This window comes from Diceros bicornis, chromosome 25 (genome assembly GCF_020826845.1).
Source record: "Diceros bicornis minor isolate mBicDic1 chromosome 25, mDicBic1.mat.cur, whole genome shotgun sequence".
In the NCBI taxonomy this organism is placed as follows: domain Eukaryota; kingdom Metazoa; phylum Chordata; class Mammalia; order Perissodactyla; family Rhinocerotidae; genus Diceros; species Diceros bicornis.
The window spans coordinates 39,272,278-39,297,239 of NC_080764.1; the positions used below are offsets into that span (position 1 = coordinate 39,272,278).

Sequence of the window (24,962 nt, forward strand, 5' to 3'; positions counted from 1 at the left end):
AAAAGAGACCATTAGGAAATAATAGTTTTAATCTCAAATCACTGATGAAATTACTTACAAATACAGAAATCTTATAATAGATACACACTTGCTTTTTAAAAGATTTTCTCCTTCTAGTAATATGTGAAAAATAAGAACTGGTGAAAATAATCACAATTTTCCATTTAATTCTTTTGTGTTACATCACCTCTTGTTTGGTTTCTCTCCTGACTTTTTAGTTTTCATTCTGTAACTGAATATTGTAGATTTGTAAGTTTTTTTTTAACGCAGACAAAAAGAGGGTATTATTATCATTACATCATGCTTTGCTTGTACTGAAGTGGAACACACGCAGAAAAATGATCCCTACATGGTTTAATTAAGGGGAAAGTGAATTACGTAGAGTTTTACCATTCTCATTTCTTATTCATGTAGAACAGCAGGATAGCAGCATAATGTTGCAATAGCACAATATTTTCTGGTTGTTTCTGGGCTGTCTGCATTGCATCCATGTCAGCCATTAAAATCTATGCATGACGACAAGGTTTGCATGAGCAAAATGCATGTAGCTAAAAACAAGCCATTATTTCCATATCATTTACTATCTTTCACTAAATGCAGATGGTAGCATAATGCTAAATTGATGTGATAATGCTGTGTGTGGAAAAGAATGTACAGTCGTTGGGAATCAATATTTTCACAGTGTTGAGTAAATCATTTTATAGTAGGCATCTAATCAACTGTGGTTAAGGCAGGTTAATGGAGATGGAAAATAAGAAGCAGGCAGAGAATCTTTTCTTGATAGGAAATACTTAAATGCCGTTGTTTTATTTCCATAAGGGGTGGGAACTAATGGTAAGTTGTTTCCTTTAACTTATTTTTAAAAATTCATATATGAATTTTAAAATAAAATTATTTCCATATGAAATTATATTTTGTACATCTAGGTATAAAACCATAGACTGCTCATTTTGCGTACATTGCTATAGTAGGTGAAATACTAATGTAAATGTAGGGGAAAAAACTTGTGCCTGTTAAAAGGACCTTTAATAATAATATGGAATATTGATACAAAATAATAATAATTTGTTTAAAACTATTATTTTATTTTAGCTCTTCTTTTCTTTCTCTTTTCGTTTTTTGAGGAAGATTGGCTCTGTGCTAACGTCTGTTGCCAATATTCCACTTTTTTCTTTTCTCTCCCCAAAGCCCCAGTAGATAGTTGTGTATCCTAGTTGTAGGTCCTCCTAGTTCTTCTATGTGGGACATTGCCTCAGCATCACTTGATGAGCAGTGAGTAGGTCCATGCCCAGGATCCAAACCGGCGAACCTCACGCTGCTGAAGTGGAAGGCAAGAACTTAACCGCTATGCCACCAGGCTGGCCCCTAGCTCTTATTTTCTTTTGGGCATCTTCAATTAAAAAAAAAAAACTAAATTTGCTAAGCCAGTGGTCTGGCAATAGCAAAATTATAGATATCGTCACCATGTCTATACATGTAAGTGCTCCTCAGTGTATTGAACAAATACTTGTGAACATTCATGTGCAGGCAATAGGTAAGACTGTGTGTCATACAAAGAAGTGTAAACCACAATCTCTGCCCTTCAGGTGCTAACAGTCAACATATATATACACATAATAATTATAGTATCTATACCCTATGAGGTAGTATATGGATCAAACCTATCTGGAGTGCAAGAATAGGAGGAATTGCATCTAACCGAGGTAAATGGGAAAGATTCTTATGAAGAAGGGAAATTCTTATCGTAATGGATAAGGTCTAGAAAGCTGGAAATAGTTGGGCTGGGCTTTACCAAAGAAGGGAACCATAGATGACATCTAAATGAAGAGAGACCCCTCCCTTGTGTGTTCTTTCTTTCACAGGAGAATGCTATAAAAATAGGAGGAGGTGCCTGATCCACCCACTGCAAAGCACGTGATTAGCTGTATGTCCCTCATTTTATTACCAAATGACCATCTTTTTTTTCAGGCAACAGTTGCAGCTTTTGCAGCTAGTGAAGGCCACTCCCACCCTCGGGTAGTCGAACTGCCAAAGACTGATGAAGGCCTTGGTTTTAACGTGATGGGAGGAAAGGAGCAAAATTCCCCTATTTATATCTCTCGCATCATTCCTGGAGGGGTGGCCGAAAGACACGGAGGCCTCAAGAGAGGAGACCAGCTGCTGTCAGTGAACGGAGTGGTATGTTCATAAAATTACCAGAGGTTTCTCCCTAAGCACATTTTTCCCCCTGCTGCTACATAGTCAATGTTGAAATCCTAGAACAAATCATCCTTTTATGTCCAAACAGCTTCCTAAGCATTGATGGATATTAAACCCACAAAAGCGGTACTTTTATAGTTTTTATGTCTCATTTTGTCTTGTTCACATGTGATGGGTATGAACTAGTTGAAAAATCATCGCAAGAAATTATCCCAACTAGTAGAATTTCCCCCATATAATACTCTGATTGAATTAATATTTAGAAGAACATAATAGTTTTAAGGCACTTTTTATTCAAAGTTACTATAAACAAATATACACCTTTTAAAAATAAAGATAAAACTCCTCACTCTATGTTTTTTTCATTTTAATTGAAGAAGAAGGATAATTTTAATATATATAATAATAACATGCATGGAAAAGGCTAGTGCACAGATAATTCTTTAAGCCAGTTGTATCGCTATAGAATGATAAAAATATATTAGTCTCTCCCCCAAAAAAGTTTGATTATATTAGCTATCTATCATATATATTTTAGTTTCCACATGTAGTTAAAGTAAATTAAAATATGTAACATTTTGAAGTAAAAGTATGAAGACACATTTTTTTGCACCTCATATTCTTTGGCTGCTGTTACCTCCGCATGTAATAATGACTTGCTAAGGAAATAGCTTCATGTGAAATGAATAATTTTCTCCCCACTACTTCTACTTATATCAAAAGTAATTAATCTAAAACCATAAATTTCAGAAGTATAAATAAGAACATATCAATGCTTACTTTTCTATTAACCTAAGATCTTTTTCCTAGGAATTTAAGGTTTTAATAAATAAACTACATTTGAGTTATTTGTGGCCATACTGATTTCTGCTTAGAACACAAAATCCAAAATAAAATGCATTTGGAATGTGTCATTTTATTGGTCACTGTTGAGTAAATTCTTCTGTAATTATATCTTGCATTTTGTTTATTTCTTTTTTTATTTTTTGCCTGACTAGTAGTTTTATAGAACCCAAATCTATTCATTCAACTCTGCTGATCTCTGATGTACACCAAAATCATCAATCCGTGAATATTTTGTATCACTTTAGCATTCCAATTCTAAAATTATTATTTCATTTACTTTTTTCTGTGTAACGATGCTTTGAGATGAGCTTTTTATTGACCTTTAGATAACTATGACTTTTCCAAAGCATGTTTCAAGTGGTAATTTCAGAGTGGAACTTTCTAGTAGAGGGCTCTAGAGCTAGGTCATGCAATTATGTCACAAACTAATCTGTGCCTCAGTGCATGAATTTACAATTTCTCTGAATAATTAGATAGATCAAAAGAAAGTATTGATTTTAAAACATGAAAAGTACAAAAAGAGAACCAAAAATATATTAATAGTAATTATAATTATATAAAGCAACAATAAATATATATGAAATCCAATTTAATAGGTGGTTGACTTTTAACTGTCTGTCAACGGAGCTAAAGAGCCTTTGTTTAACTCATACATTTGCAGGGAACACAGCTGTAGGCATATCGTAATCACTCATCCCTTCCTTGCAATGACCATGTGACTTTATCTAGGAGGCTGCATGTATTGGAATAATGGAATCAGCTACGTCAGGCTCTACCACTCAATATCCATATGATAATGGATTAATATACCCTAAACCTGAATTTCCTAATCTGAATAAGGGGATTAGTTTGAAGGGCTCTGATGAAGATTAAAATGAGGCAAAATGTCTGTTGAGAACTGTCCTGTCATAATTTGGTCACACACATCTTTGATAGGTAAGTGTGGTTACTGAAGAAGGTTGAAGAGGGGTAGCAATCCCCCTACAAGATTGCTAATGCTACTTATGTTAAAAGTAAGTCTTAAAGTAAATTCTGCTACACATATAGGCAAATACTTATTAGCAAAAAGGCATTAATAGATTCATACAACTTCTTCCATAATTTTGATGAAATCCTAGGTCTCTGTCTATTCAGATGTTCCTATCACTACCTTGGAAAAAAAGTTCACTTGAGGCAGAAGAAACAACATTTCTGAGCCAGAATTTTCTTATTCTTATATTCAGCATCAGACAACCAGAAATCCTATTAATCTAACAGTTGGAAATATGACGGTTTAGTGATCAAACTTAGGCGAGTAATCCTATGGTGCAGGCTTTGGGCCTCCTTAAGACTTTTGTATCCTCTTCATGCAAAAGTGGGGAATGTCTCCAAAAGACTTTATTATTCCACATATATTTAAAACCTTTAATTTTACCAATTAAGTTCCATTTATCATGATAGATAATGAGTCACTAATTTCAAAAATGAAAATCCATTTCTGACTTTTTTTGCTAATAAGCAAAGCATTATTTGTTCATTGAAATAGGTATAACAAATGCTTTTCTAGTGGCCAGCCTCTAGAGTGTTGCCTTTCTGATATGACGCTTGCTGACCACGCTGGACGGACTGAAGCTCCTAAAGTTGGAGTATAAAATGTTGCATATCTGTATTATCAAACTAGATATTATAAACTACCTGTTTAAACATAAGTTATATACATTTTAACCGTGCATAACATTCATCAGACGTTCATCAAAAGGTAGTTTTCCTTCTGTAAATGAGAAACTCTATGACCTACTAGGTCATAGAGTTTACAAAGTAGTTAGTTCAAAGTAAGAAGCTTAAGCTTCTAACACCGAATCCAGAAGTCTTTTCAGTATAAATAATTCCAGGCACATAGCAGTATTTAATGAAAATCATTACTCTGAAATGGAAGGGCCAAAAAAGAGAAAAGATTAGCAAATGATCAAATTTACACTTAAAAATAAAGTACATACCGTTTGGGGAAATTAATATGGAAGATTTCCAAAACATGCCATTCTAAACTGAGAATGAATTTTGGAGGGAAGTGATTTGGAGGGCTGAAGCAAACCTTAACTGATTCAGCACAAGTACTCTGGGGAAAATTTCCTAGTGTCCTATTTAAAAAGTAAAGATATTTTTCCATGGACCTTTAAACACCTGAAAAGACATCTGAAAAGATGTCTTGATTATGTGTTTGTTTGTTTGTTTCTACCCTGCTTGCTTTTAGAAAGGATAGTTAAAAAATAAAATATGTTAATATAGAACTGTTAGCATGGCATGTTAGGTAATAAAGTGAGATGGAATGGGAGAAAATCAATAAATAGAAATAAAGAAAAGACACAGCAATTGAGCAAGTGATTTTTTCTTTTAGTATCTTAGAAGTGAAAACTCCTACCAGCCCAGCTATCACTGGGAGAGAATTTTTTTTTTCTATCCCTGATCTCCAAGAGAAATTTCCCATGGGACTTTTACAAAGGAGACATTGAATCACCCAATACAATTTCATAGAAAATACAGAGGTCTTTTGTGTGTGGCTACGTCTTATATCAACCCTCAGTAAAAACTTAGAGCTGAATGCTCAATTAAAATTTAACATTAACAGGAGGTCAGAATGTTACAGTTAGAATTTATAGTTTTCGAATGATCTCCTTTTCACCTTTTTATGACCAGTGTTTCATCAGCCATTTTGAGAAAGGACTAAACGACTGTTTATAAGGTTGCAGCCAGTGTGGAGCCAGCAGGGACAGTAAACACATTTTGTGATAAGTCCTGATATAAAAATTCTCTATAGAATGGTACAATAGGCCTAATTTAATAAGAATCTACTTGGAAGTCCTGCTCCTGTGTCCAGAAAACTAGCTACCTATATGCAAAATCAGGGAGGAATGGCTAAATATCAAAACCTGAAAAAAAAAGCCTGTGGATTTTTTGTTGGGAAAAAAATTTTGTTGGGAAAAAAAATATGTTAATGAGATTGTAGAGGCCGTTAATACAAATATCACATACAGACATGGACAGAAAAGAAGATTGGTCCAGCCCTTTGTTAAATGTGCTATTTAGCTCATACCCCATTGTGCTCCCATCCTGGTTCCATCCTTGTGAAGAATAAAGTCATCCAGAGATGAGCAGTCTTGTATACAATCAACACGTTAAGGAAGGACTTGAGTTGTTTAGGACAGAGAAGAGAACATTTAGGGGAATGATGGCTGTCTTCAGTCATCCTCCATTGTGTGAGGCGCCAAATGGGAGAACAAAGACCAGTGAGTAAAAGTCACAGGGAAGGCATGTTTCAGCCTATTATATTAAAGAGATTTTAAACACTTAGAGCTCTATAAATAGGGAAAGAATGAATCATAAGACCGTATATGCCCATCATTTGAAGCTTTTACCAGAGATTAGAAGACCACCTGACAGGAGTATTTCAAGTACAGGCATACCTCAGAGATATTGCAGGTTTGGTTCCAGACCACCACAATAAAGCAAATATTGCAATAAAGCAAGTCACATGAATTTTTTGGTTTCCCAGTACATATAAAAGTTATGTTTAGGGGCCAGCCCTGTGGCATAGTGGTTAAAGTTCGGCGCACTCCACTTCGGTGGCCTGGGTTCGTGGGTTTGGATCCTGGGCGCAGACCTACACCACTCGTCAGCCATGCTGTGGCAGTGACCCACATACAAAACAGAGGAAGATTGGCACAGATGTTAGCTCAGGGCCAGTCTTCCTCAGCAAAAAAATAAAAATAAATATTATGTTTAAACTATAATGTAGTCTATTAAGTGTGCAATAGCATTATGTCTAAAATGATAGTGTACATACCTTAATTTAAAAATACTTCATTGCTAAAAAATGCTAACCATTTAGCATGAGCCTTTAGCAAGTCATAATCTTTTTCTGGTGGAGGGTCTTGCTTCAATGTTGATGGCTGCTGACTGATCAGAGTGGTGGTTGCTGAAGGCTGGCGTGGCTGTGGCAATTTCTTAAAATAAGACAATAATGAAGTTTGCAGAATCAGTTGACTCTTCCTTTCATGAACAATTTCTCTGTAGCTGTTTGGTAGCATTTTACCCCCAGTAGAACTTCTTTCAAAATTGGAGTCAATCTTCTGAAATCCTGCACTGCTTTATCAACTAAGTTCAAGTAATATTCTAATCCTCTGTTGTCATTTCAACAATCTTCACAAAGAATAGATTCCATCTCAAGAAACCACTCTCTTTGCTCATCTTTAAGAAGCAACTCCCCATTTGTTAAAGTTTTATCATGATATTGCAGCGATTCAGTCACATCTTCAGGCTCCACTTCTAATTCTAGTTCTCTTGCTATTTCCACCACGTCTGCAGTTACTTCCTCTACTAAAGTCCTGAGGTCCTTAAAGTTATCCATGAGGGTTGGAATCAATTTCTTCCAAAATCCTGTTAATGTGGATATTTTGACTTCTTTCCATGAATCACAAATGTTCTTAATGGCATCTAGAAGAGTGAATCCTTTCCAGAAGGTTTTCAATTTACTTTGCTCAGACCCATCAGAGAAATCACTATCTATGGCAGCTATAGCCTTGTGAAATGTATTTTTTAAATAATAAGTCTTGAAAGTCCAAATTACTCCTTAATCCATGGGCCACAGAATGGATGTTGTCTTGGCAGGCATGAAAACAACATTCATCTCATTGTACATCTCCATCAAAACTCTTGGGTGACCAGGTGCCTTGTCAATGAGCAGTAATATTTTGAAGGGAATCTTTTTTTCCAAGCAGTAGGTATCAGCATTGGGCCTAAAATATTCAGTAAACCATGTTGCAAACAGATGTGCTGTCAGGCTTTGTTGTTCCATTTATAGAGCACAGGCAGAGTAGATTTAACATAATTCTTGAGAGTCCTAGGATTTTCGGAATGATAAATGAGCATTGGCTTAAACTGAAAGTCAACGACTACATTAGCCCCTAACAAGAGAATCAGCCGGTCACTTGAAGGTTAGAAGCCAGGCATTGACTTCTCCTCTCTAGCTATGAAAGTCTAGATGGCATCTTCTTCCAATATAAAGTTGTTTCATATTTCTCCACGTCAGCAATAAGGCTGTTTCATTTCTTAGCATTTGTGTGTTCACTGGAGTAACACTTTTAATTTCCTTCAAGAACTTTTCCTCTGCATTCATAGTTTGGCCAACTGTTTGGCACAAGAGGCCTAGCTTTCAGCCTATCTCAGCTTTCGAGATGCCTTCCTCACTAAGCTTAATCATTTCTAGATTTGATTTAAAAGGGGAGATGTGCGAGTCTTTCTTTCAACTGAACACTTAGAGGACATTGTAGGGTTATTAATTGGCCTAATTTCAATGTTGTTGTGTCTCAGGGAATAGGGAGGCCCAAAGAGAGGGAGAGAGACGGGGGAATGGCTGATTGGTCAAGCAGTCAGAACATACACAACATTTAAGTTCGCCGTCTTATATGGGTGCAGTTCGTGGTGCCCCAAAACAATTACAATAGTAACATCACAGATCACTGATCACAGATTGCCATAACAAATACAATAATGATGAAAAAGTTTGAAATATTGCAAGAATTACCAAAATATGACACAGAGACATGAAGTGAGCAAATGCTGTTGGAAAAACGATGCCATAGACTTGCTTGACACAGGTTTGCCACAAACCTTCAATTTGTAAAAGACGCACAATCTTCGAAGGGCCATAAAATGAAGTATGCCTGTATGTGTAGTGGGTAGAGGGTGAGAACAGTTGGCCCCAAGGCCTCTTCTAACTCTGTGATTCTGTGTCTTCCAATGGGATTTTGCTAAGACTACTATATATCCCTACACACACACACACACACACACACACACACGCACGCACAAGCACACACCCCTCCTTATACAGGTAAGTGGGCTCCACCGACCTACTCCGCCTCTGTGTGTACACTACTAATGAGACCTTTTTCCTGAACAGATTAGAAATCTACTACAGTAGAATACTTTTTATTTATTTAGTACTTTACAGTTTATGAACAGTATTTACATGAGATTCTCCCATTTATTCCTTAAAACAGTCTCATGAAATGGGTAGGGCCAGAATTTGTTCTCTCTCTCTCATTCTCTATCTCTCTTTCACACACACACACACACACACACACACACACACACACAGCTGCACACACAGACCCACACCCAAACACACATACATGAAGTGAATTTCAGCCCTTGTGATCATAACTGATGCTGTCATAATTGGTTATTTAAAAAGTCAATCCCAGTGAAATCTGAATAAGCTCTGTGGATTGTGCAAATATTTCCTGGTTTTAATATTATCCAATAGTTTTACAAGATATTAATATAGGAGGAAGCTCAATAGAGGGACCTACCTGTGCATTTCTTGTCTGCTTCTTGTGAATCTACAATTATTCCCTAATAAATTTTTTCCAAAAAGGGAGAAAGTCCAAAAGAATCAACCTGAAATATGATATCCTACTGGTACTGTTGGGAGAGAGGGCAGGTGAGGAGCAGGAAGGCAGAGGACAAAAAGATAAAAGAAAAGCAGGAAAACTTTAAAAATATGTCTCAGTGAAAAGAGGCCTCATCAGCTTCTGAAATCCAAGCGTTGTTTTAGAGCATGGTTGGTGGGAAAATTGCAGTTAAATTTGCTCAGCTCTGTGGTTAATCCTAAATAAAGCTGTCCATACAGTGTATGCACGGTGCTAATTGATTTTTAAGCATGACAGATGTCTGAGTAAAAGTTTAGAGATGGAACAGAATAATTTGTTTTCCTGGAATCTGGCTTTTTTCCCGCTTTATAAATATCTATGCCAAGTTAAGGGTGAGTACTCACAGCCCAAATTATTTATGCAGAAAGGCTGTCAGGTGTAGAATGAGAATGAAACAAAAATTAGAACTCTAGATTTGAGCTCTATGAAGCTACAGCATCCCAGAGGAGAAATCTATATTAAAATCTTATTTATCTGTTTTCTGAACAAAGAGAAAACACAAATAAAAAGATTTTTTAAATTACTACAAAATACATGGTAAGATTTTTAGGAAAATTTAAGCTCCACATTAAAATGTGTGCCTCATTGACAGCAGTAATTTTCATTCACTTCCTTATCTTCAGTCTTGGAACAGTCCCTGTACGTAGCTGAAGCTCCCTGTATGTTTGTTGAACTCTGGGCATGATGATGAGCACTTTCCATAATGAATTGATCATTTCCTCATAGTGGTCTATAGTGGTGGGTGCTGTTATATCACTCCCGTTTACAAATGAGGAAACTGAGGAAGAGAGCACTGCCCAAGGTCATATAGCTCCTGAATGACAGGCCTGGAGATTGTAACTCAGGCAGTCTGGCCTTATTCATCACAGTTTAAGGGTAAATAAGTATCTTAGCCTTTAACAAATTAGGATTTTCATGTATGGTGTAGAAAAGATCAAGCTCTCTTAACCTTCATGAGTTTGCATGAGCTCATTTTTGGTGGGAGAGGGTCTGTCAATTTTCCGTTTCTCATGAAGGGCTTTGACCTTTAAAAAGTTAAGAACCACTCCTAAAGAGAATAGTGGTTTGAAAAAGGAGGAGTTTACTTGAATTGAAATGGCTCAGAATACCAGGGGGCGGGGGGTGGGGCGCGGTGCCGACTTGGTTTGAGTGTATTTGGTTCCATGCGTGCCTAACCAGTCGCTCCACTTTGTGCCAGACACAGACGCTGCAGAGGACAGGGTGGCCTGAGCAGCCGGTTCCAGCCCTGGTCCGCGCTCCCTTTCGAGGGCCACCTGGCTGTTAGAGGGGAGCTGATGCAGACGTAAAGAGAGGGGAGGCAGAGCCTCAGCCTTCAGGTCCCTGGAGGCAGGCGTGAGGATCCCCAACTCAGTTCTGGGCTCAGAGGCCTCAAGTAGAGTCATCCTCCTCACATCCTCACATCCTCTCTCTGCCTAGGAGTTCTTTACCTTTCTCGGCTGCTGAGTGGGAGACTGTTTGGGTTACAATTAAATAAAAGTGCAAGCTGGAATTTCAGTGCAGTGCTGAAAATCTTTGTTCTCTGAATAACATCATGTGACGCTTCACTCATAATTGTGAAGGAGCCAAGAGAAATACAATTATGTTGTTTTATCCCAGTCACCTTTGGAATGGCACAAACAAGGCAGCACAATCCAGTATCTTTTGCGACATTGAACAGGTGACGTTCTAGTCCACTTCATAAGAGAGCTTTTCATTTAAAAAGCGGAACAGGGAACTACTGTGCATCCCAATAGAACAGGTAACAATAGCTTACAGGCCAAAACTGCTCCATTCCCACCCTGTGACTTCAGCTTGCAGGAATGGGCGCCAGGTATATTAGCTCTCAGACATTATAGACATACTTGATCTTTGAGCATACCCTGAGATTGTACTGAAAAAATTGACTGAAAATGGATCAATGCCAGAACACACTCACATTTGGTCTGTGTTAAAGTACAAGCTTCTAAATGCTAGAAAGCATTCCTATTCGTGGGGTCTGACTGACCTAAATCTCTATTTAGATTGCTGGTAATGGATATTCGACTATTCAATTTAGTTGCTGGTGCAGTCTTTTTCATAGTTATTTTTTCCATCTGTTGTTGGTGTTTTTCTCATTTTGTGCTATTATTATTTTAGCAATGTTTTTCATTCAACAATTACTTGTGGAGCAATTACTGTATGACAACTGCTGAGCTAAGCCCTGGCTATAGATGGTGAACAAAACAGAAAAGATTGTAACCTTCATGGAACTTTCTGCCTGGTAAAGAGTAAGAAAATGATGATAATAATCATAAATAGATACATATAGATAAATGTGTACATAGCTGGTGATATAACCACCACTTATCCCAGCCTAGAGGAAATTCCCCCAATGATTCAGTTCAGTTCCACATTGGTCAGAGTAATGAGGTTTTCACTCCATGTGTGTGTTAGTTTCCTGTGGCTTCTATAACAAATTACCACATACTTGGTAGATATACAAATGATAGAAGTTTATTCACTCACAGTTCTGGAGGCCAGAAGTCTGAAATAAGTTTGAATGACCCCAAACCAAGGTGCGAGCTGGGCTGGGCTCCCTCCAGAGGCTCTGGGACAGATTCTTGTCTTGCTTCCTCCAGCTTCTGGTGGCTGCCAGCATTCCATGAGTTGTGGCCTCCTCCCTCAAATCTGTCTCCATAGTAACATTATACCTCCCTCTCTTCTGTGTCAAATCTTCCGCTACTTCCCTCTTATAAGGACATTTCTGATTGCATTTAGGGCATTTAGATAATGCAGGATAATCTCCTCATCTCAAGACCCTTAACTTAATCACATCGGCAAAGACCCTTTTTTCATATCAGGCAACATTTATGGGTTCCAGGAAATAAGACCTGATGTCTTTGAGGGCCATTTTCCAGCCTTCTACAGTGTGTTAATATCGTAAATCCAGAGGGCTTACAGGTGTCCAGACTATGGAAGGGGACCAGTTGTCCACAGGCCATGGGCACGTTGGTTTTCCACTCTCAGGAGAGCACGTGCTAAGTGTTTTCTACTCTACTTCTGGTTCTGATAATGCAAGTTCCTCCCTGCTGCCACTCTGGGTGCTTTTCTCCTTTTCCTTCTGCCTACACATCGGTGAAGCCCCTCAGCCTCCGCTTCCTCCTTCCCCCAGCCCCAATCCTATCCAGTCTTTGGATGATGAAAAAATGCAACGATCTCTTTCTGCCTTACAGCCATAGGCTTTCAGCTATTTTTGAGTCATTTTTGCTCCCTAGGTGTGGGCTGTAGGGGGCAGAGGGGGAGGGGAAATACTCAAAGAACAGATATTTATACTTCAGGATATCACACTGCCTCATAGTTAGACACTATGACAAGTGTTAAAGGGGGAAAAGAGAAGGTGGCAAGGAGCCACGTAAAAGAACAAGATGAGCTACTTTTAATAGTGTTAGGGATGGCCTCTTTGAGGGGAGACCCGGGTAAGACAGTCCATGACTTGCCGTGCAGGAGTGGCTGAAAGGAGAGCAGAGTGACTGGGCTATGGAGGGTTGGGTAAGATGAGCTGAAGAGTGGGTTGGGAACCAGATGGGGCAAATTCCTATAGGTGATACTAAAATGGTTTGATTTTATTTCAGGTATGGTGGGAAGCTCAATGTTGTCCCTCAGTTCTGAAATCTGGTGATGTGCTAAGGGTCTTCGATAACTTCTATGGCTATTCACTAAGAAATGAAATGTATTGTACTTTTTCACTATTTTAGTATAGTATTATTATTTTTTCTATATTAAAATTTTCTTTATATATCCTTCAACCACTTGACTAGGATCTGGTATCTGATAACTTTAGAAGCCGTATTCTGTCTTTCTATTGTTACTTTTAATGGAAATTAGAAAACTTTTTATTTATTGTCAATTGAGATTTTCAACATTTTAAATAAGACATTACATTTCAAATTCTTATAGTTTCTGAGGAGTTTAAGGATATTCTAACCATAATATGATCATTTACTCTTTAAGACTATTTTATCATCTGTAAAGCAGAAATAACAATACCTTTCTCACAGGGCTTATCTAAAGATTAACTAAGAAAAAGTATGTGAAAGTATCTGCCACTATGGCGGATACTTTTTAAAAACCCAATAACTGTTAATTACTTTTAACTATTAATTATTATTAACCGTTAATGTAAATTCCTTTCCTTTTAGGCAGGTAGTAGTCTCCTTCCTATCTTACGATTTTGCCTGCGTATAGATTTAAACTCTCAGACTAAGTCATTTCCTCTGTTCTGTATTTATCTTCAAGAGATAATAAAAGTTCTCCATTGAATATTCTAATTCCAGAGGCAGTTGGATACCATCATTGGCTGGTATTGACAAGTCATTGGATTTTTTGGTGTCCTTACATCTGCAAAACTGTTGTAATGACACCTGTCCTACTTACCTTTCCTAGTAGTAATGAGGGTAAAAGAGAGAATTAATAAATGTAGCATTGGCAAAAGCAAGACTTCATCTTTCCAAAAAACCGAGCATTATTACTGGATATTATTATTAAACAGCCTTTTCATCAAACTACCAGATGGGTCTCTTCGTATTTCCTATTGTGACAAAGTCTTAATTTACAAAAGCAGAAAACAAAAATAGAGTAGTCATCCTTCTTTTGTTGGCTGAGAAATAGGTGGTTCATCTCAAAGGAATACAATGTTTGTCTTCAAATTCTGTGCTAGGTCAAATTCTGGCATCCTGTGCTCTGTGGAACTCACCAAACCCAATTACCAGTTATTGTTTTAACTATTAGTGGAGAAGCCAATTTCTATTGCCTAAGAGCTAAGCTTTAGGATTCAATTTAAGCCCAACTTGCTTGAGAAGGAACGTTCTTCTGACTTATTAAATGTTGGTCTGTAGACTGCTGGCACCAGCCTAAAGTAAAGTTGGAATGTTGTTGATATACCACGGCTCCATGGCTATACCAAATGAAATGCAAACCAAGTTAAGTCTCAGTTTGTACAGTTTTCTATAATGGATTTTGATCTTGTCTTTTTCTTGCTTATACTCAAAGAAAGAAGACACTGATGCAGATGGAAATCTAATAGCACATCATAAGCTATGTGTGATTACTGGGATGTTCATGTGAGATGCTCAAACTCTAACTCAGATGTTAGTTGCTGAGCCTCAGATATGAGAAATTTAGTGAGAGAGTCTTGGCAGTTGTGGTGCCAGAACCACACCTAAGTCAGCCACTGGGTGTGGCCCATTTTAATGAAGTTGCAGTGTGTCATATTGAACCAAGGCTTTCCCTCCTTGGTTTGCTCTCTCTTCTCTCATAGATACAGAATCATTAGTTGGTAATTTTATCACTGCCAACCTTACTCGGAAATGTAAATTATGTTACAGCCCTTCAGTGGCACCTAACTACTTCTCAGGAGAAGTCATGTTTCTATTCATAGGTGTGCCTATTATCACCAACAACTATGCAAATATAGCATAGCTTAAGACTTAGGAATGTAACGTTGAATACAAACCAAGGTATAAGACTACATCCTGGAGTTAAAGTCTGCATATGTTGTTAGCATGTTTTAGATGGAGCACGAATTCACGTCACTGCAAGGCTGGCGTGTACAAGATTTGATCTCCTAGCATTGGCCTGACCCTAGCCCACCACCCAACACCTGCATCTCAACTCAGCTTTTTCCTTCTGAACTCATCACCACATATGCAGTGGTCATTACATATTCAGAAATCTAGTAAAATGTGACATTAAAAAAGTTGAGAATTCTAGACATCTCTGAGCTTCTGCCTCTGAAAGCCAAGGGAGTATGATGCTGTACCACATTTGGTTTTGCAAAGGGCTCTCCTTGAAGTAGGAGTGAAAATTTGACTACTATGGGGTCCAGGAGGAGGTCATATAAATGAGCAGAGATGACCAAGCGGGAACTGTGGCAGTCTAGAGAGGAAATGCCCCATCCAGCTGCAGTCAGTTATTGCCATTGGGGCATGTGGACAGTGTTGGCAGATAATTCAGAATTAAAAACCAACAACAATACCTTCTGGCTTTGTAGAGGAGATGATATATAAGTAGGATCTTAAAGGATAAATAGTAGTCATCTGCAGAAATGTCAGAGTGAGTGGTTGACGGAGGGTTACTTCAGGCAGAGGGGACAACATACGCACAGACATATAAGAAACAGCATGATGTTTGTAGCTAAAGAGGCAAAGTGTGGTGGTATTGGGGTTGGAGGGATGGCCAGGGGCCATGTCACAGCAGGCCCCATCAGCCATGATAAAAAGCCTAGACTTATTGTTTGAAAGTGGTAGGAAATGGCAGTGGGCATATGTGAAGGAGGAAGAAAAAACTGGAGATGAGGAGATCAACTAGGAAACTCTTAGGAGTTTTGGAGAGACATGATGAAGGTCTTAATTGCAAGAAGAGTAATTAGGATGGAGAGAAAGGAAGAGATTTGAAAACTATTTTGGAGGTAATGGTACTATAAGTAAGACCTGGTGATTGATTGGATGTGAGAGATAAAGGAGAGGGAATTGCCGGCTTCTGGCGTGGATCCTATCTCCTGCTGATACAGGAGAAAAGATGGTTCAGGTGAGAAAATGAGCTCAGTCCCCAGCAATGTGTGGTGTCTGTGGGTCATCTGTGTGAAAGTGCACAAAATAGAACAGTCTCATCTGGTTTTGCAGAAGGGCATAAGTTTGAACTTAGTTTTACCTTTTAGGGATGGTAATTTAAAATGAATTAACTGAGTTCTAAGAAACTGACAGAATTTCAAAGTAGAAAACTTTATTTTTTCAAAATTCTACTATGTAAACTTTTCACTGAGTTATATTTGTCTTAACCAGAGTTTCTCAACCTTGGAACAGTTCATATGTTGAACTGGATAATTCTTTGTCGGGGGGACTGTTCTGTGCATTGTAGGATATTTAGGAGCATCCCTGGCCGGTGGTGACCATCAAAAATGTCTCCAGACATTGCCAACTGTCCTCCGAGGGGCAAAGCCATGCCTGGTTGAGAACCATTGTCTTAAAGTAAAGTGGTCCAATTTCATGGAGAATCATGAAACGATGATTCTCACAAACCAGGTAGCACCTGTGCTATTAAAGTCTAGATTGCGTGCATTTTACACTGTATGATAATGTGAAAAGAGTAGACTTCTACCAAATCACAGCATGTAGGGAATTCCACAAATGAGGACCATTCTGGAAAAGAGACTTCATCCAAGGCTTGTGTCTGAATTGAGGGATCTGTGAGGAGGAGCTCGAAATTTAATTTAATTTAATTACTTTAATTACCATGGATGACAAAGGCAAAGAGATTGGCAGTTCACCATTATTGACTCTGTCTCTACAGGCAAACAGTATTTTAAGAATATCATTTTAAAGGCTTCACTTAGACTGTCAAAAAAGAATTATTAATCATGTGCCATGTGCCTGGCTCTGGGAAAGGGACCATTTAAACAAAATAGATCATGCTGTAAAGGGGCTTACTTTTATCTAATTCTCCTAGAAACATCAAGTTAAGTTTTTCATAAATAGAAATGGCTGTATTACTCATAATTGGCCTTAGCTTTAGCTTTGGGTGATTTGTAGAAACCTTGTGCCAGTATGTCATAAACAGAAAGATACTAAGGCCTCACTGCTTTTCTCTTTTGCTTAAGTGTAGAAGGCACAGTGTCTATTTGGCCACTCAGTAAAGTCTGTAGCTGAAGTCTACAGGCAACCCGAGAGTCAGTGAGTTTTACAATGGGTCTGAAATGAGGCTGGCCACCAGGCTAGGAGGGGGATGACTGCTAATCTTGAAATTCTCTTTATTTTTGTGTCCATTATCTGTTTAAATTTTTTAAAGTTTATATTAAATGATCATTGTTATGTTGCTATTCACTCTTAAGCAATGTGAGAAGCAACTTTAAATATCACTGCCCATGCTATGGCAATTTAGACAGAGCTCATTACCACAGGAAGCCACTGCACACACCATTTCACATGGGTCCTATTTTATTAGATGAGATTGGCAGGAGGGATAATGCAAAGCTGTATGATGCTAGTTATCAGATCACACATCATTTTACGGTGTCAATATTTGTAGGTGTTAAAAATGTAAGTTCCTCCAGTTTTATTGAATATAATATTTTGCACATATTTAGAATGTTCCACAAAGAAGCTCAATCATTTTTAACCTGCTTGGCTTCTAATAAATTTATTTATTTTTTCAGAAAATGACCAAGAATTTAATTCTGTGCAACTTTTAGTAGGCATGTTTGATTATTCTGTGAATTAAACAAATGAAATTAGTCATTACAATTCCCTCTGATGCACTTTCAATTATTAATAGGAATGTGGGGACCTGAATCAAACTTTTAACTTTAACTCTTTGTTGTGTTACTCTGCCTAGACCTAACCACGGTCGTCTACTTTCTCTAATAGATTAGCTGCTCAGTTATTCTACCAAACCCTTAGTTTGAAAGATATTAAATAGAGCAATAAATTGGCAAAATATATATAAATACCTTGTGAATCTAGAGCACATATGTGGCCAAACAAGGTTCTGTAACATTGCCTGGGCCTGATCTTAATATTCATTCTCTCATTCCTTCAAGAAGTATTTATTAAGCCTCTGTAGTGTATCAGATACTATTTGAGCCAGTCAGGATACTTTAGTGAAAAAAAAAGAGAAAAATCCTTACTTTCATGAAGACTACATTCCAGCAAGGCAGATAAGCAATAAGCAAAATGAATAAGTAAATATATATAATGTTAGATGGTGGCAAGTACTACGGAAAAAAAAATAAGAAATCAGTAGTGCGTGTAAGGAGGACATGGAGTGCCAGGGTTGGAAGCGGGGGTGTGATGCTGGGTGGTCAGAGTAGCCTCAGTGAGAAGGTGATATTTGAGGAGAGGATTCAAGAAGTCGGGGAGTGAGCCTCATAAGTATCTGGGGAAGAACATTCCATCCAGAGGGAACTGTCAGTGCAAAGTCCCTAACATGGGAGAGCGCTGGCATGTTGGAGAAGCAACAAGGAAGCTAGAAATGAGTTCAGGGGTAGTAGCTCAAGTATTTTTTTTTTATTTTTAAAGTTTTTGCTAATTAAAAAATGCAGCTTTTAAACGGTATATCTTCGGGCCGGCCCGGTGGCATAGCGGTTAAGTTCTCACATTCCACTTCGGCAGCCCAGGGTACACCAGTTTGGATCCTGGGCACGGACTGACGCACCGCTTATCAAGCCATACTGAGGCGGTGTCCCAGATAGAAGAGCTACAACTCTACAACTATGATACACAACTGTGTACTGGGGCTTTGGGGAGAAAAAAAACAGGAAGATTGGCAACAGATGTTATTGCAGGGCCAATCTTCCTCAAAAAAGAAAAAAAGCATGTTAAAAAATATATATATATGTATCTTCCACTCTACCTATGCCATTACATTAAAGTGATAATTTAAAAATCCCCAGATATTTGGTTTAGAAATAAAGCAGACACTCCCTCATATAGTAATGAAATTGATTAACAAAAGTAACAGAAAAGGCTTCCTTTGAGAGCTCACAGGCCGGGCATATGCTAAGCGCTCTAAACGCACTGAGCCATTTAATTCTCACTAAATCCCAATAAGGCACAAACAAATCAATGTAATTTATGGAGTTTGAGGAGTAATTTGGTAACTTCTCTGAACCTTAGTTTCCTCATTGCTAAGAGATGGTGATAATAGTGGCTACTGTTAGTGGTTTTTAAAAGGCGTAACACAATTCCTGACACAGTAAGTACTAAACAAATGTTAGTTGTTATCATTGTTATTGGTTCAAAAATAAGGCAGCAGCCATTGGTTTAACTAGGAAATCATTATTTTTTCTCAGAGAAGTAACAACATAGTTAAGTTACAAATTCATTGATGAACATTAACCAATCCATAAACTTAGATATTTACTCGTTTGTTCATTTGGCAAAATATTATTGGGCCTGGTGAAATAAAAAAATCACTGTGAAATAAAAAATAAAGACAATACCTCTGACTTCACGTTTATAGGTATGGAGAAGAAATAGGCAAGGAAGAAGATCATCTTTGCAACATAAGTTATTTTATAAATAATAAGACATATGGAGTTCTGTGGGAGATCATGGAAGGGGCATCTAACCCAGGCATGAGAGAGCAAGAGATGGTTCCTCCTGTGGAGGAAAGAAACTCAAAGGCAAGTAGGTGTGGGTAGATGAATAGAGGCAGCGGGGAGGGTGAACGAACCACCGCAGAGGAAACAACACACGGCTGACTCCAGACACTCGAGAAAATTGCAAGTTCTGTTTGGAGCCTTGCGAGCTGGCAGATGAGGCTGAAAATATAAGCAGGAGCCAAATCATCGTGAGATGCACTGGGTTGAAGACTTTGGGCTGTGTCTGAGCAATATGGGGACTCGGAAGGATTTTAAGCAATCTGACATGATCAAATTTGCATTTTAGAATGATTACTGTGATTGCAATGTTAAGGGTTGTTTATAGGGGCTGAAATTAGAGGCAAGGCAACAAGGCGTAGGTATGACTTAATATTTAGTGAGAGAAGAAACAGATCTCACTATGAATCTGTTATGCAGAGAATAGCTGCATAACAGATTGTTATGTTTCTTTGCTACAACACGTTATTTGGGGGAAAGGAGAGAGAGGATCAATAATAATCGTACCAAAGAAGAAATATAAAGCCAACTCATTTCATTTTCAGAAAAATTCCTAGGTCAACTGATTTGTAACTCTCTCTGGGATCTTACATCTATCAAGCTCAAAATCACTGCAGTTCTTCATCTCAGGAACCGTTAGATGAAAAGCAAAAATTTGAACATGCTGTATTTCATAATTCTTCCTTACCGTTTCTCAGTCAAACATTATTCCTTGAAAACCTGGATTTATAGCATTCACATTTAAACATGAATGATCTCCCAGCCCCTATAATTGAAATTTTAGCACTGACAAATAAACAACTGAGAGGAAATGAAGGAAAGAAAAACTCAGGTTTCAGCAAATCAACGGTACCAGGAGAAAAAGCATTCAGTCATGATTGTTCAAATGGAATCTCCTGGCATTCCCTTATAATTGAGGTTTGGAAGCTCCCACAGACCATACTTCTATATCCGTAATTTCTGAGGTAATGCAGCTAAAATCTCTTCATTTCACCTAAATTACCCAGGCAATTACGGTTATAATTTATTTTTTTCTCATATTACTTCAAAAGCTGTACCTCAAAGCACTGTTTAAACAAAATTACCCTTTATCCCACCTGATTCAGTTTGTTCTAGAATAACTTTCCCTCTCATTTTCCTCATGATGAAACTGGGCTATTGTAAAACAAATTATACAAGAAATGTGTGAATGCATCCTTCTAAAATTTCCAAATAATTCAGTGTGAAAAGATTGAAATCAGATTAAAAAATAAGTCCCTTTAACCATTTCCCTCTCCCTCCCTCCATTCCTGTTTCTTCCTCTCCTCCCATGAAGAAATGCTTTGATAGTGGGTATTTATTCAAACATTTTTCTTTGCATTCAAGTACACACACACACACATTTATTCAACTACTTTTTAAATTTATTTTTAGATATAAACATATGAGACCATATAGAACAGTGATTAAGAGGCCAGGCTTGGAGGGGCTGGCCCAGTAGCTCAAGCAGTTGAGTGCGCGTGCTCTGCTGCGGTGGCCCGGGGTTCACCGGTTCAGATGCCGGGTGCGCACCGACACACCGCTTGGCAAGCCATGCTGTGGCGGCGTCCCATGTAAAGTAGAGGAAGATGGGCATGGATGTTAGCCCAGGGCCAGTCTTCCTCAGCAAAAAGAGGAGGATTGGCAGATGTTAGCTCAGGGCTGATCTTCCTCACAAAAAAAAAAAAAAAAAGAGGCCAGGCTTGGAGACAGATTGGTTACCCACTAATGGTGTGCCCATGGAAACTTACTGTGCCTCAGTTTCCTTGTGTATAAAATTGGGTTGATAACATTACATACATCACCAGGTTGTTAGAAGAGTAATTATTTTGATAAATTTAAAGCGCTTAGAACACCTGAGAGAAAACCCTCAATGAATGTTATTATTATTATTACTATTATTAGTAAGTTTTAAAAGTACACTGATATTTTCATATATACTCATTAGTCATGACTTGCTTTCTCAGAAATATGTCTTAGATATCTTGCCTTGTCAGTACCTCTTTATGTTTTTCAATCTGGTGTATGGTATTCCCTGATTTGTGGGTACCATAGTTAACCATTTCCCTAACGATGGACATTTAGCTTGTTACCCAATTGGTTTTTCATTTTTTTTTTTTGTTTTGTTATTGTGAACCCTGCTTCAATGAATATTTTTATGTATATGAATGACTATTTTTCTAGGGTGAATACTGACATGTGCAAGCCAGGTTAGGGATATGGGCATACTTTATTTTAGTAGATACTGCCAAACTGATCTCCAATTTAGACTTCCACATTGTATGAGAATATAAATTTCACCAAATCTTTGGCAATACAATTTGTTTTTTTAAAATAAGTGAATAATTTTTATCCCATTCTGGATTTAATCTGCATCTCTCTAACTAATAGTAAAGTTGAGCATCTTTTACCTGAGAACTTTATGAGAGGGAGCTAGTCATACAAAATTCTGGCAGGAACAAATTGGGCATGTACAATACAAAAAGAAACTCCAGTGTGATTTTGGGTATGAATGAGGAGGAGAGTCTTAGAAGGTGAAGTTGGAGGGGGCAGCTGGGAGTGGAAAGTGAAGGTCCTTATAGGCCATTGTAAGGTGTTTGCACTCTTTTTTCGTTTGTTTTTTTGTGAGGAAGATTGGCCCTGAGCTAACATCTGCCAATCCTCCTCTTTTTTTTTCGCTGAGGAAGACTGGCCCTGGGCTAACATCCATGCCCATCTTCCTCTACTTTATATGGGATGCTGCCACAGCATGGCCTGACAAGCGGTGCGTCGGTGCGCGCCCGGGATCCAAACTAGCGAACCCTGGGCCGCCGCAGTGGAGCAGGAGCACTTAACAGCTTGCATCACCTGGCCGGCCCCTGCACTTTTATTTTGAGCAAGAAAATGACAATGTAGAGAATAAGCGCTATTTGGAATGGACTTGGAATGATGATAGAGGTTTCCTAGGACAGGAGAATGGGTGAAGGACATTCTAGGCTGAGGGAATAAATCCGAGAGATTATGAAAACATGAAATACATGGTAAAATCAAAAGTGCGGTGTTGCTCATATACTGAAGACAAATATAAGGAAATAGAATTGGACCTGCCTGTTTGAGGGAAGTTGCTTTGCATGCTATAGGATATTTTTTATTTTCATTTCTAGAAAATAGGGAAATACTCATGGGTTAAGGGAACCCACATTTATTGGGTGCATTCTGTGGGCCAGGTTTAGTATTGGCATTTTACATGGGTAGTTCACTAAATCTTAAATGACATCTTTGAAGGAAATGTTATTCACACCGTTTTGTATGTGTGGGAACTGAGGCTCAGGGAAATGAAATAACTTGCCCTGAATCACACGGCTGATAATCTTTGGGCCTACGCTTCAAAGCCGGCTCTCCCCAGATTAGTTAAGGAAACATTGGGGGAGTACTGTGCACTCTGCTGAATCCTGGGGAGAACAAGCATTGGAGAACACTCTCTGCCCTCAAGGATGGTGTCTACCAGAGCTGTGTTCTTTCTGCCCTTCACTAGATTTTAAGCAAGGACATAGGAAGACCAAGTGACTCAGGCTAGAATCTGGAGGAGAGTTTAGGCAAGAGAGAAGCTGGAGGATATTTTAAAATATAGGCAAGAAATCATAAGAAATAAGGGGGAGAAGAAGATGAGATGGGATGGTGATTGGGGAACGAGTATCAACCAGTACCGCTGGTTATTTGGATATGGGTTGGGAGGGAGTTATAAAGATGTCCTCAGGTGTCTAGTTTGGTGGCTGCATGGCTAGTAAGAGCGAGAACCAGAGAGGAGGGGTGAAAAGAATCGTTGGAGGTTAGAGCCAGTTCGAGCATTTAAAATAAGTACACTTTATTTTGTGGACCTACCTGAAAAATCTTAGTATGTCACTGGCGACAAATCCAAAGAATATTCTGTGGGTATACAATGAATTGTAAAAGAAATTTATATGCAGAGCCAGAGAGATATTGGGCAGTAAACCTGAAATATCCTTTAAATTTTCACTTCTCTTGCAAGAACGCATCTGTAATGTTGAGTCTCTGCAATTAAATTAAACGTTATAGCTATTATTAATGTTTTATTATTCACGGTACACAGCAACATAAATGTCCCTGCTGCTTTACACTTCACAAGAAACGTGTGTGACAGCTCCAGACTCAGACAACTTCTGCCTAGATTTGTTATGCTTTATATTAATTGCCTGGGCGTCTGGGGTTCTAAAACAGGTTAAATAATAAAGTGTATCCTTTGAAGGGTTTGGTTGAATAATTTCAGGAACCTGTTATTGTCTCTATGACACCACCTAGACACCATGGTCTCTGTGAGATCTCTAGAGTAAGATATTGAAGGAAAAAAAGAACTATTCTGGTTGACAGAATCCTGGTGTTATTGCAGCATAATACATGCTGTCATCTAGGGAGAGGAGACAGGATGATGTATGCCATGCTTAGTGGAAGATTTCCCAAAAACCTCCTCTAGAGCTAAGCCTCTTTCTAAGTTGCAAAATCTTTAATAAACCTTCCAGCCTTAACCCTGTCCCCATCACAAAAACAACCCACCTGCCATAAAAATCAGTGGGGACTGTTTGAAGGTTAGGCTTTGGTATCTGTCCTTGGGGATCCCAGCCAGTGTCCAGGTAAGCAACACTGGTTCATCAATGTTTAAAGGCCTCACAGGAATCTGGGTACTGCTTCTAAACTAACTTTGCCATTTTAAGCCAGGCTACATCATCCTTGGGATTCCGCAGTGGTGGAAGGAGGTCATGGGTCTGCCTTTAGAGTGTTGGCAGAATTGCAGAGTGAGCAAGAATGGTGCAGGTGCCCTCAAACCTACTCTTTCAAAACTTTCCCTTAACTCAGATCTCTTCTTCCCTTCCCCTTCCTCACGCTGCCCTTTGATGTTCAATGGACCCATCCTTCTTTGATAAAATTGCTTCCCTTCATGTGCACTGAAAATTCAAATTCCATGAGAGCTGCTGATTTTAAAAAAACAAAAACAAATATTTATTGAAGAAATATCATGTACCAGGCAGTACTATGCAAGCTTTAATCTTTGCAACAGCTTCCTGCGTCTTAATGGTGACCAACTCTCTGGGTTTGCCTGGGACTGAGGCATTTCCTGGGACTTTCAGCCCTACAACCAGAACTGTCTCTGTCTGGGAACTGAGACACAGAGGAGAGGTCATTTTCTAAAGGTCACACTCTTAATCAGTGATTTGTCTACTGTTCACACCCCGATCCTCCTGACCCCATCTCTAGCTTTTCTGCCTGTCATGCCAGCTCTACTGAAGATTGGGTTGATGATT

The 24,962-nt window shown here is 38.4% G+C and overlaps 1 protein-coding gene across 1 annotated transcript in view; it reads left to right on the top strand.

Moving 5' to 3' along the window:
• LIN7A (lin-7 homolog A, crumbs cell polarity complex component) overlaps positions 1 to 24,962 on the top strand; it is a 125,434-nt gene that overhangs the window by 81,495 nt on the left and 18,977 nt on the right. Inside the window, exon 4 of the mRNA XM_058568723.1 lies at positions 1,969 to 2,178. Within this exon, the coding sequence (XP_058424706.1) occupies positions 1,969 to 2,178 (210 nt within the window). The remainder of the gene's footprint in view (positions 1 to 1,968; positions 2,179 to 24,962) is intronic.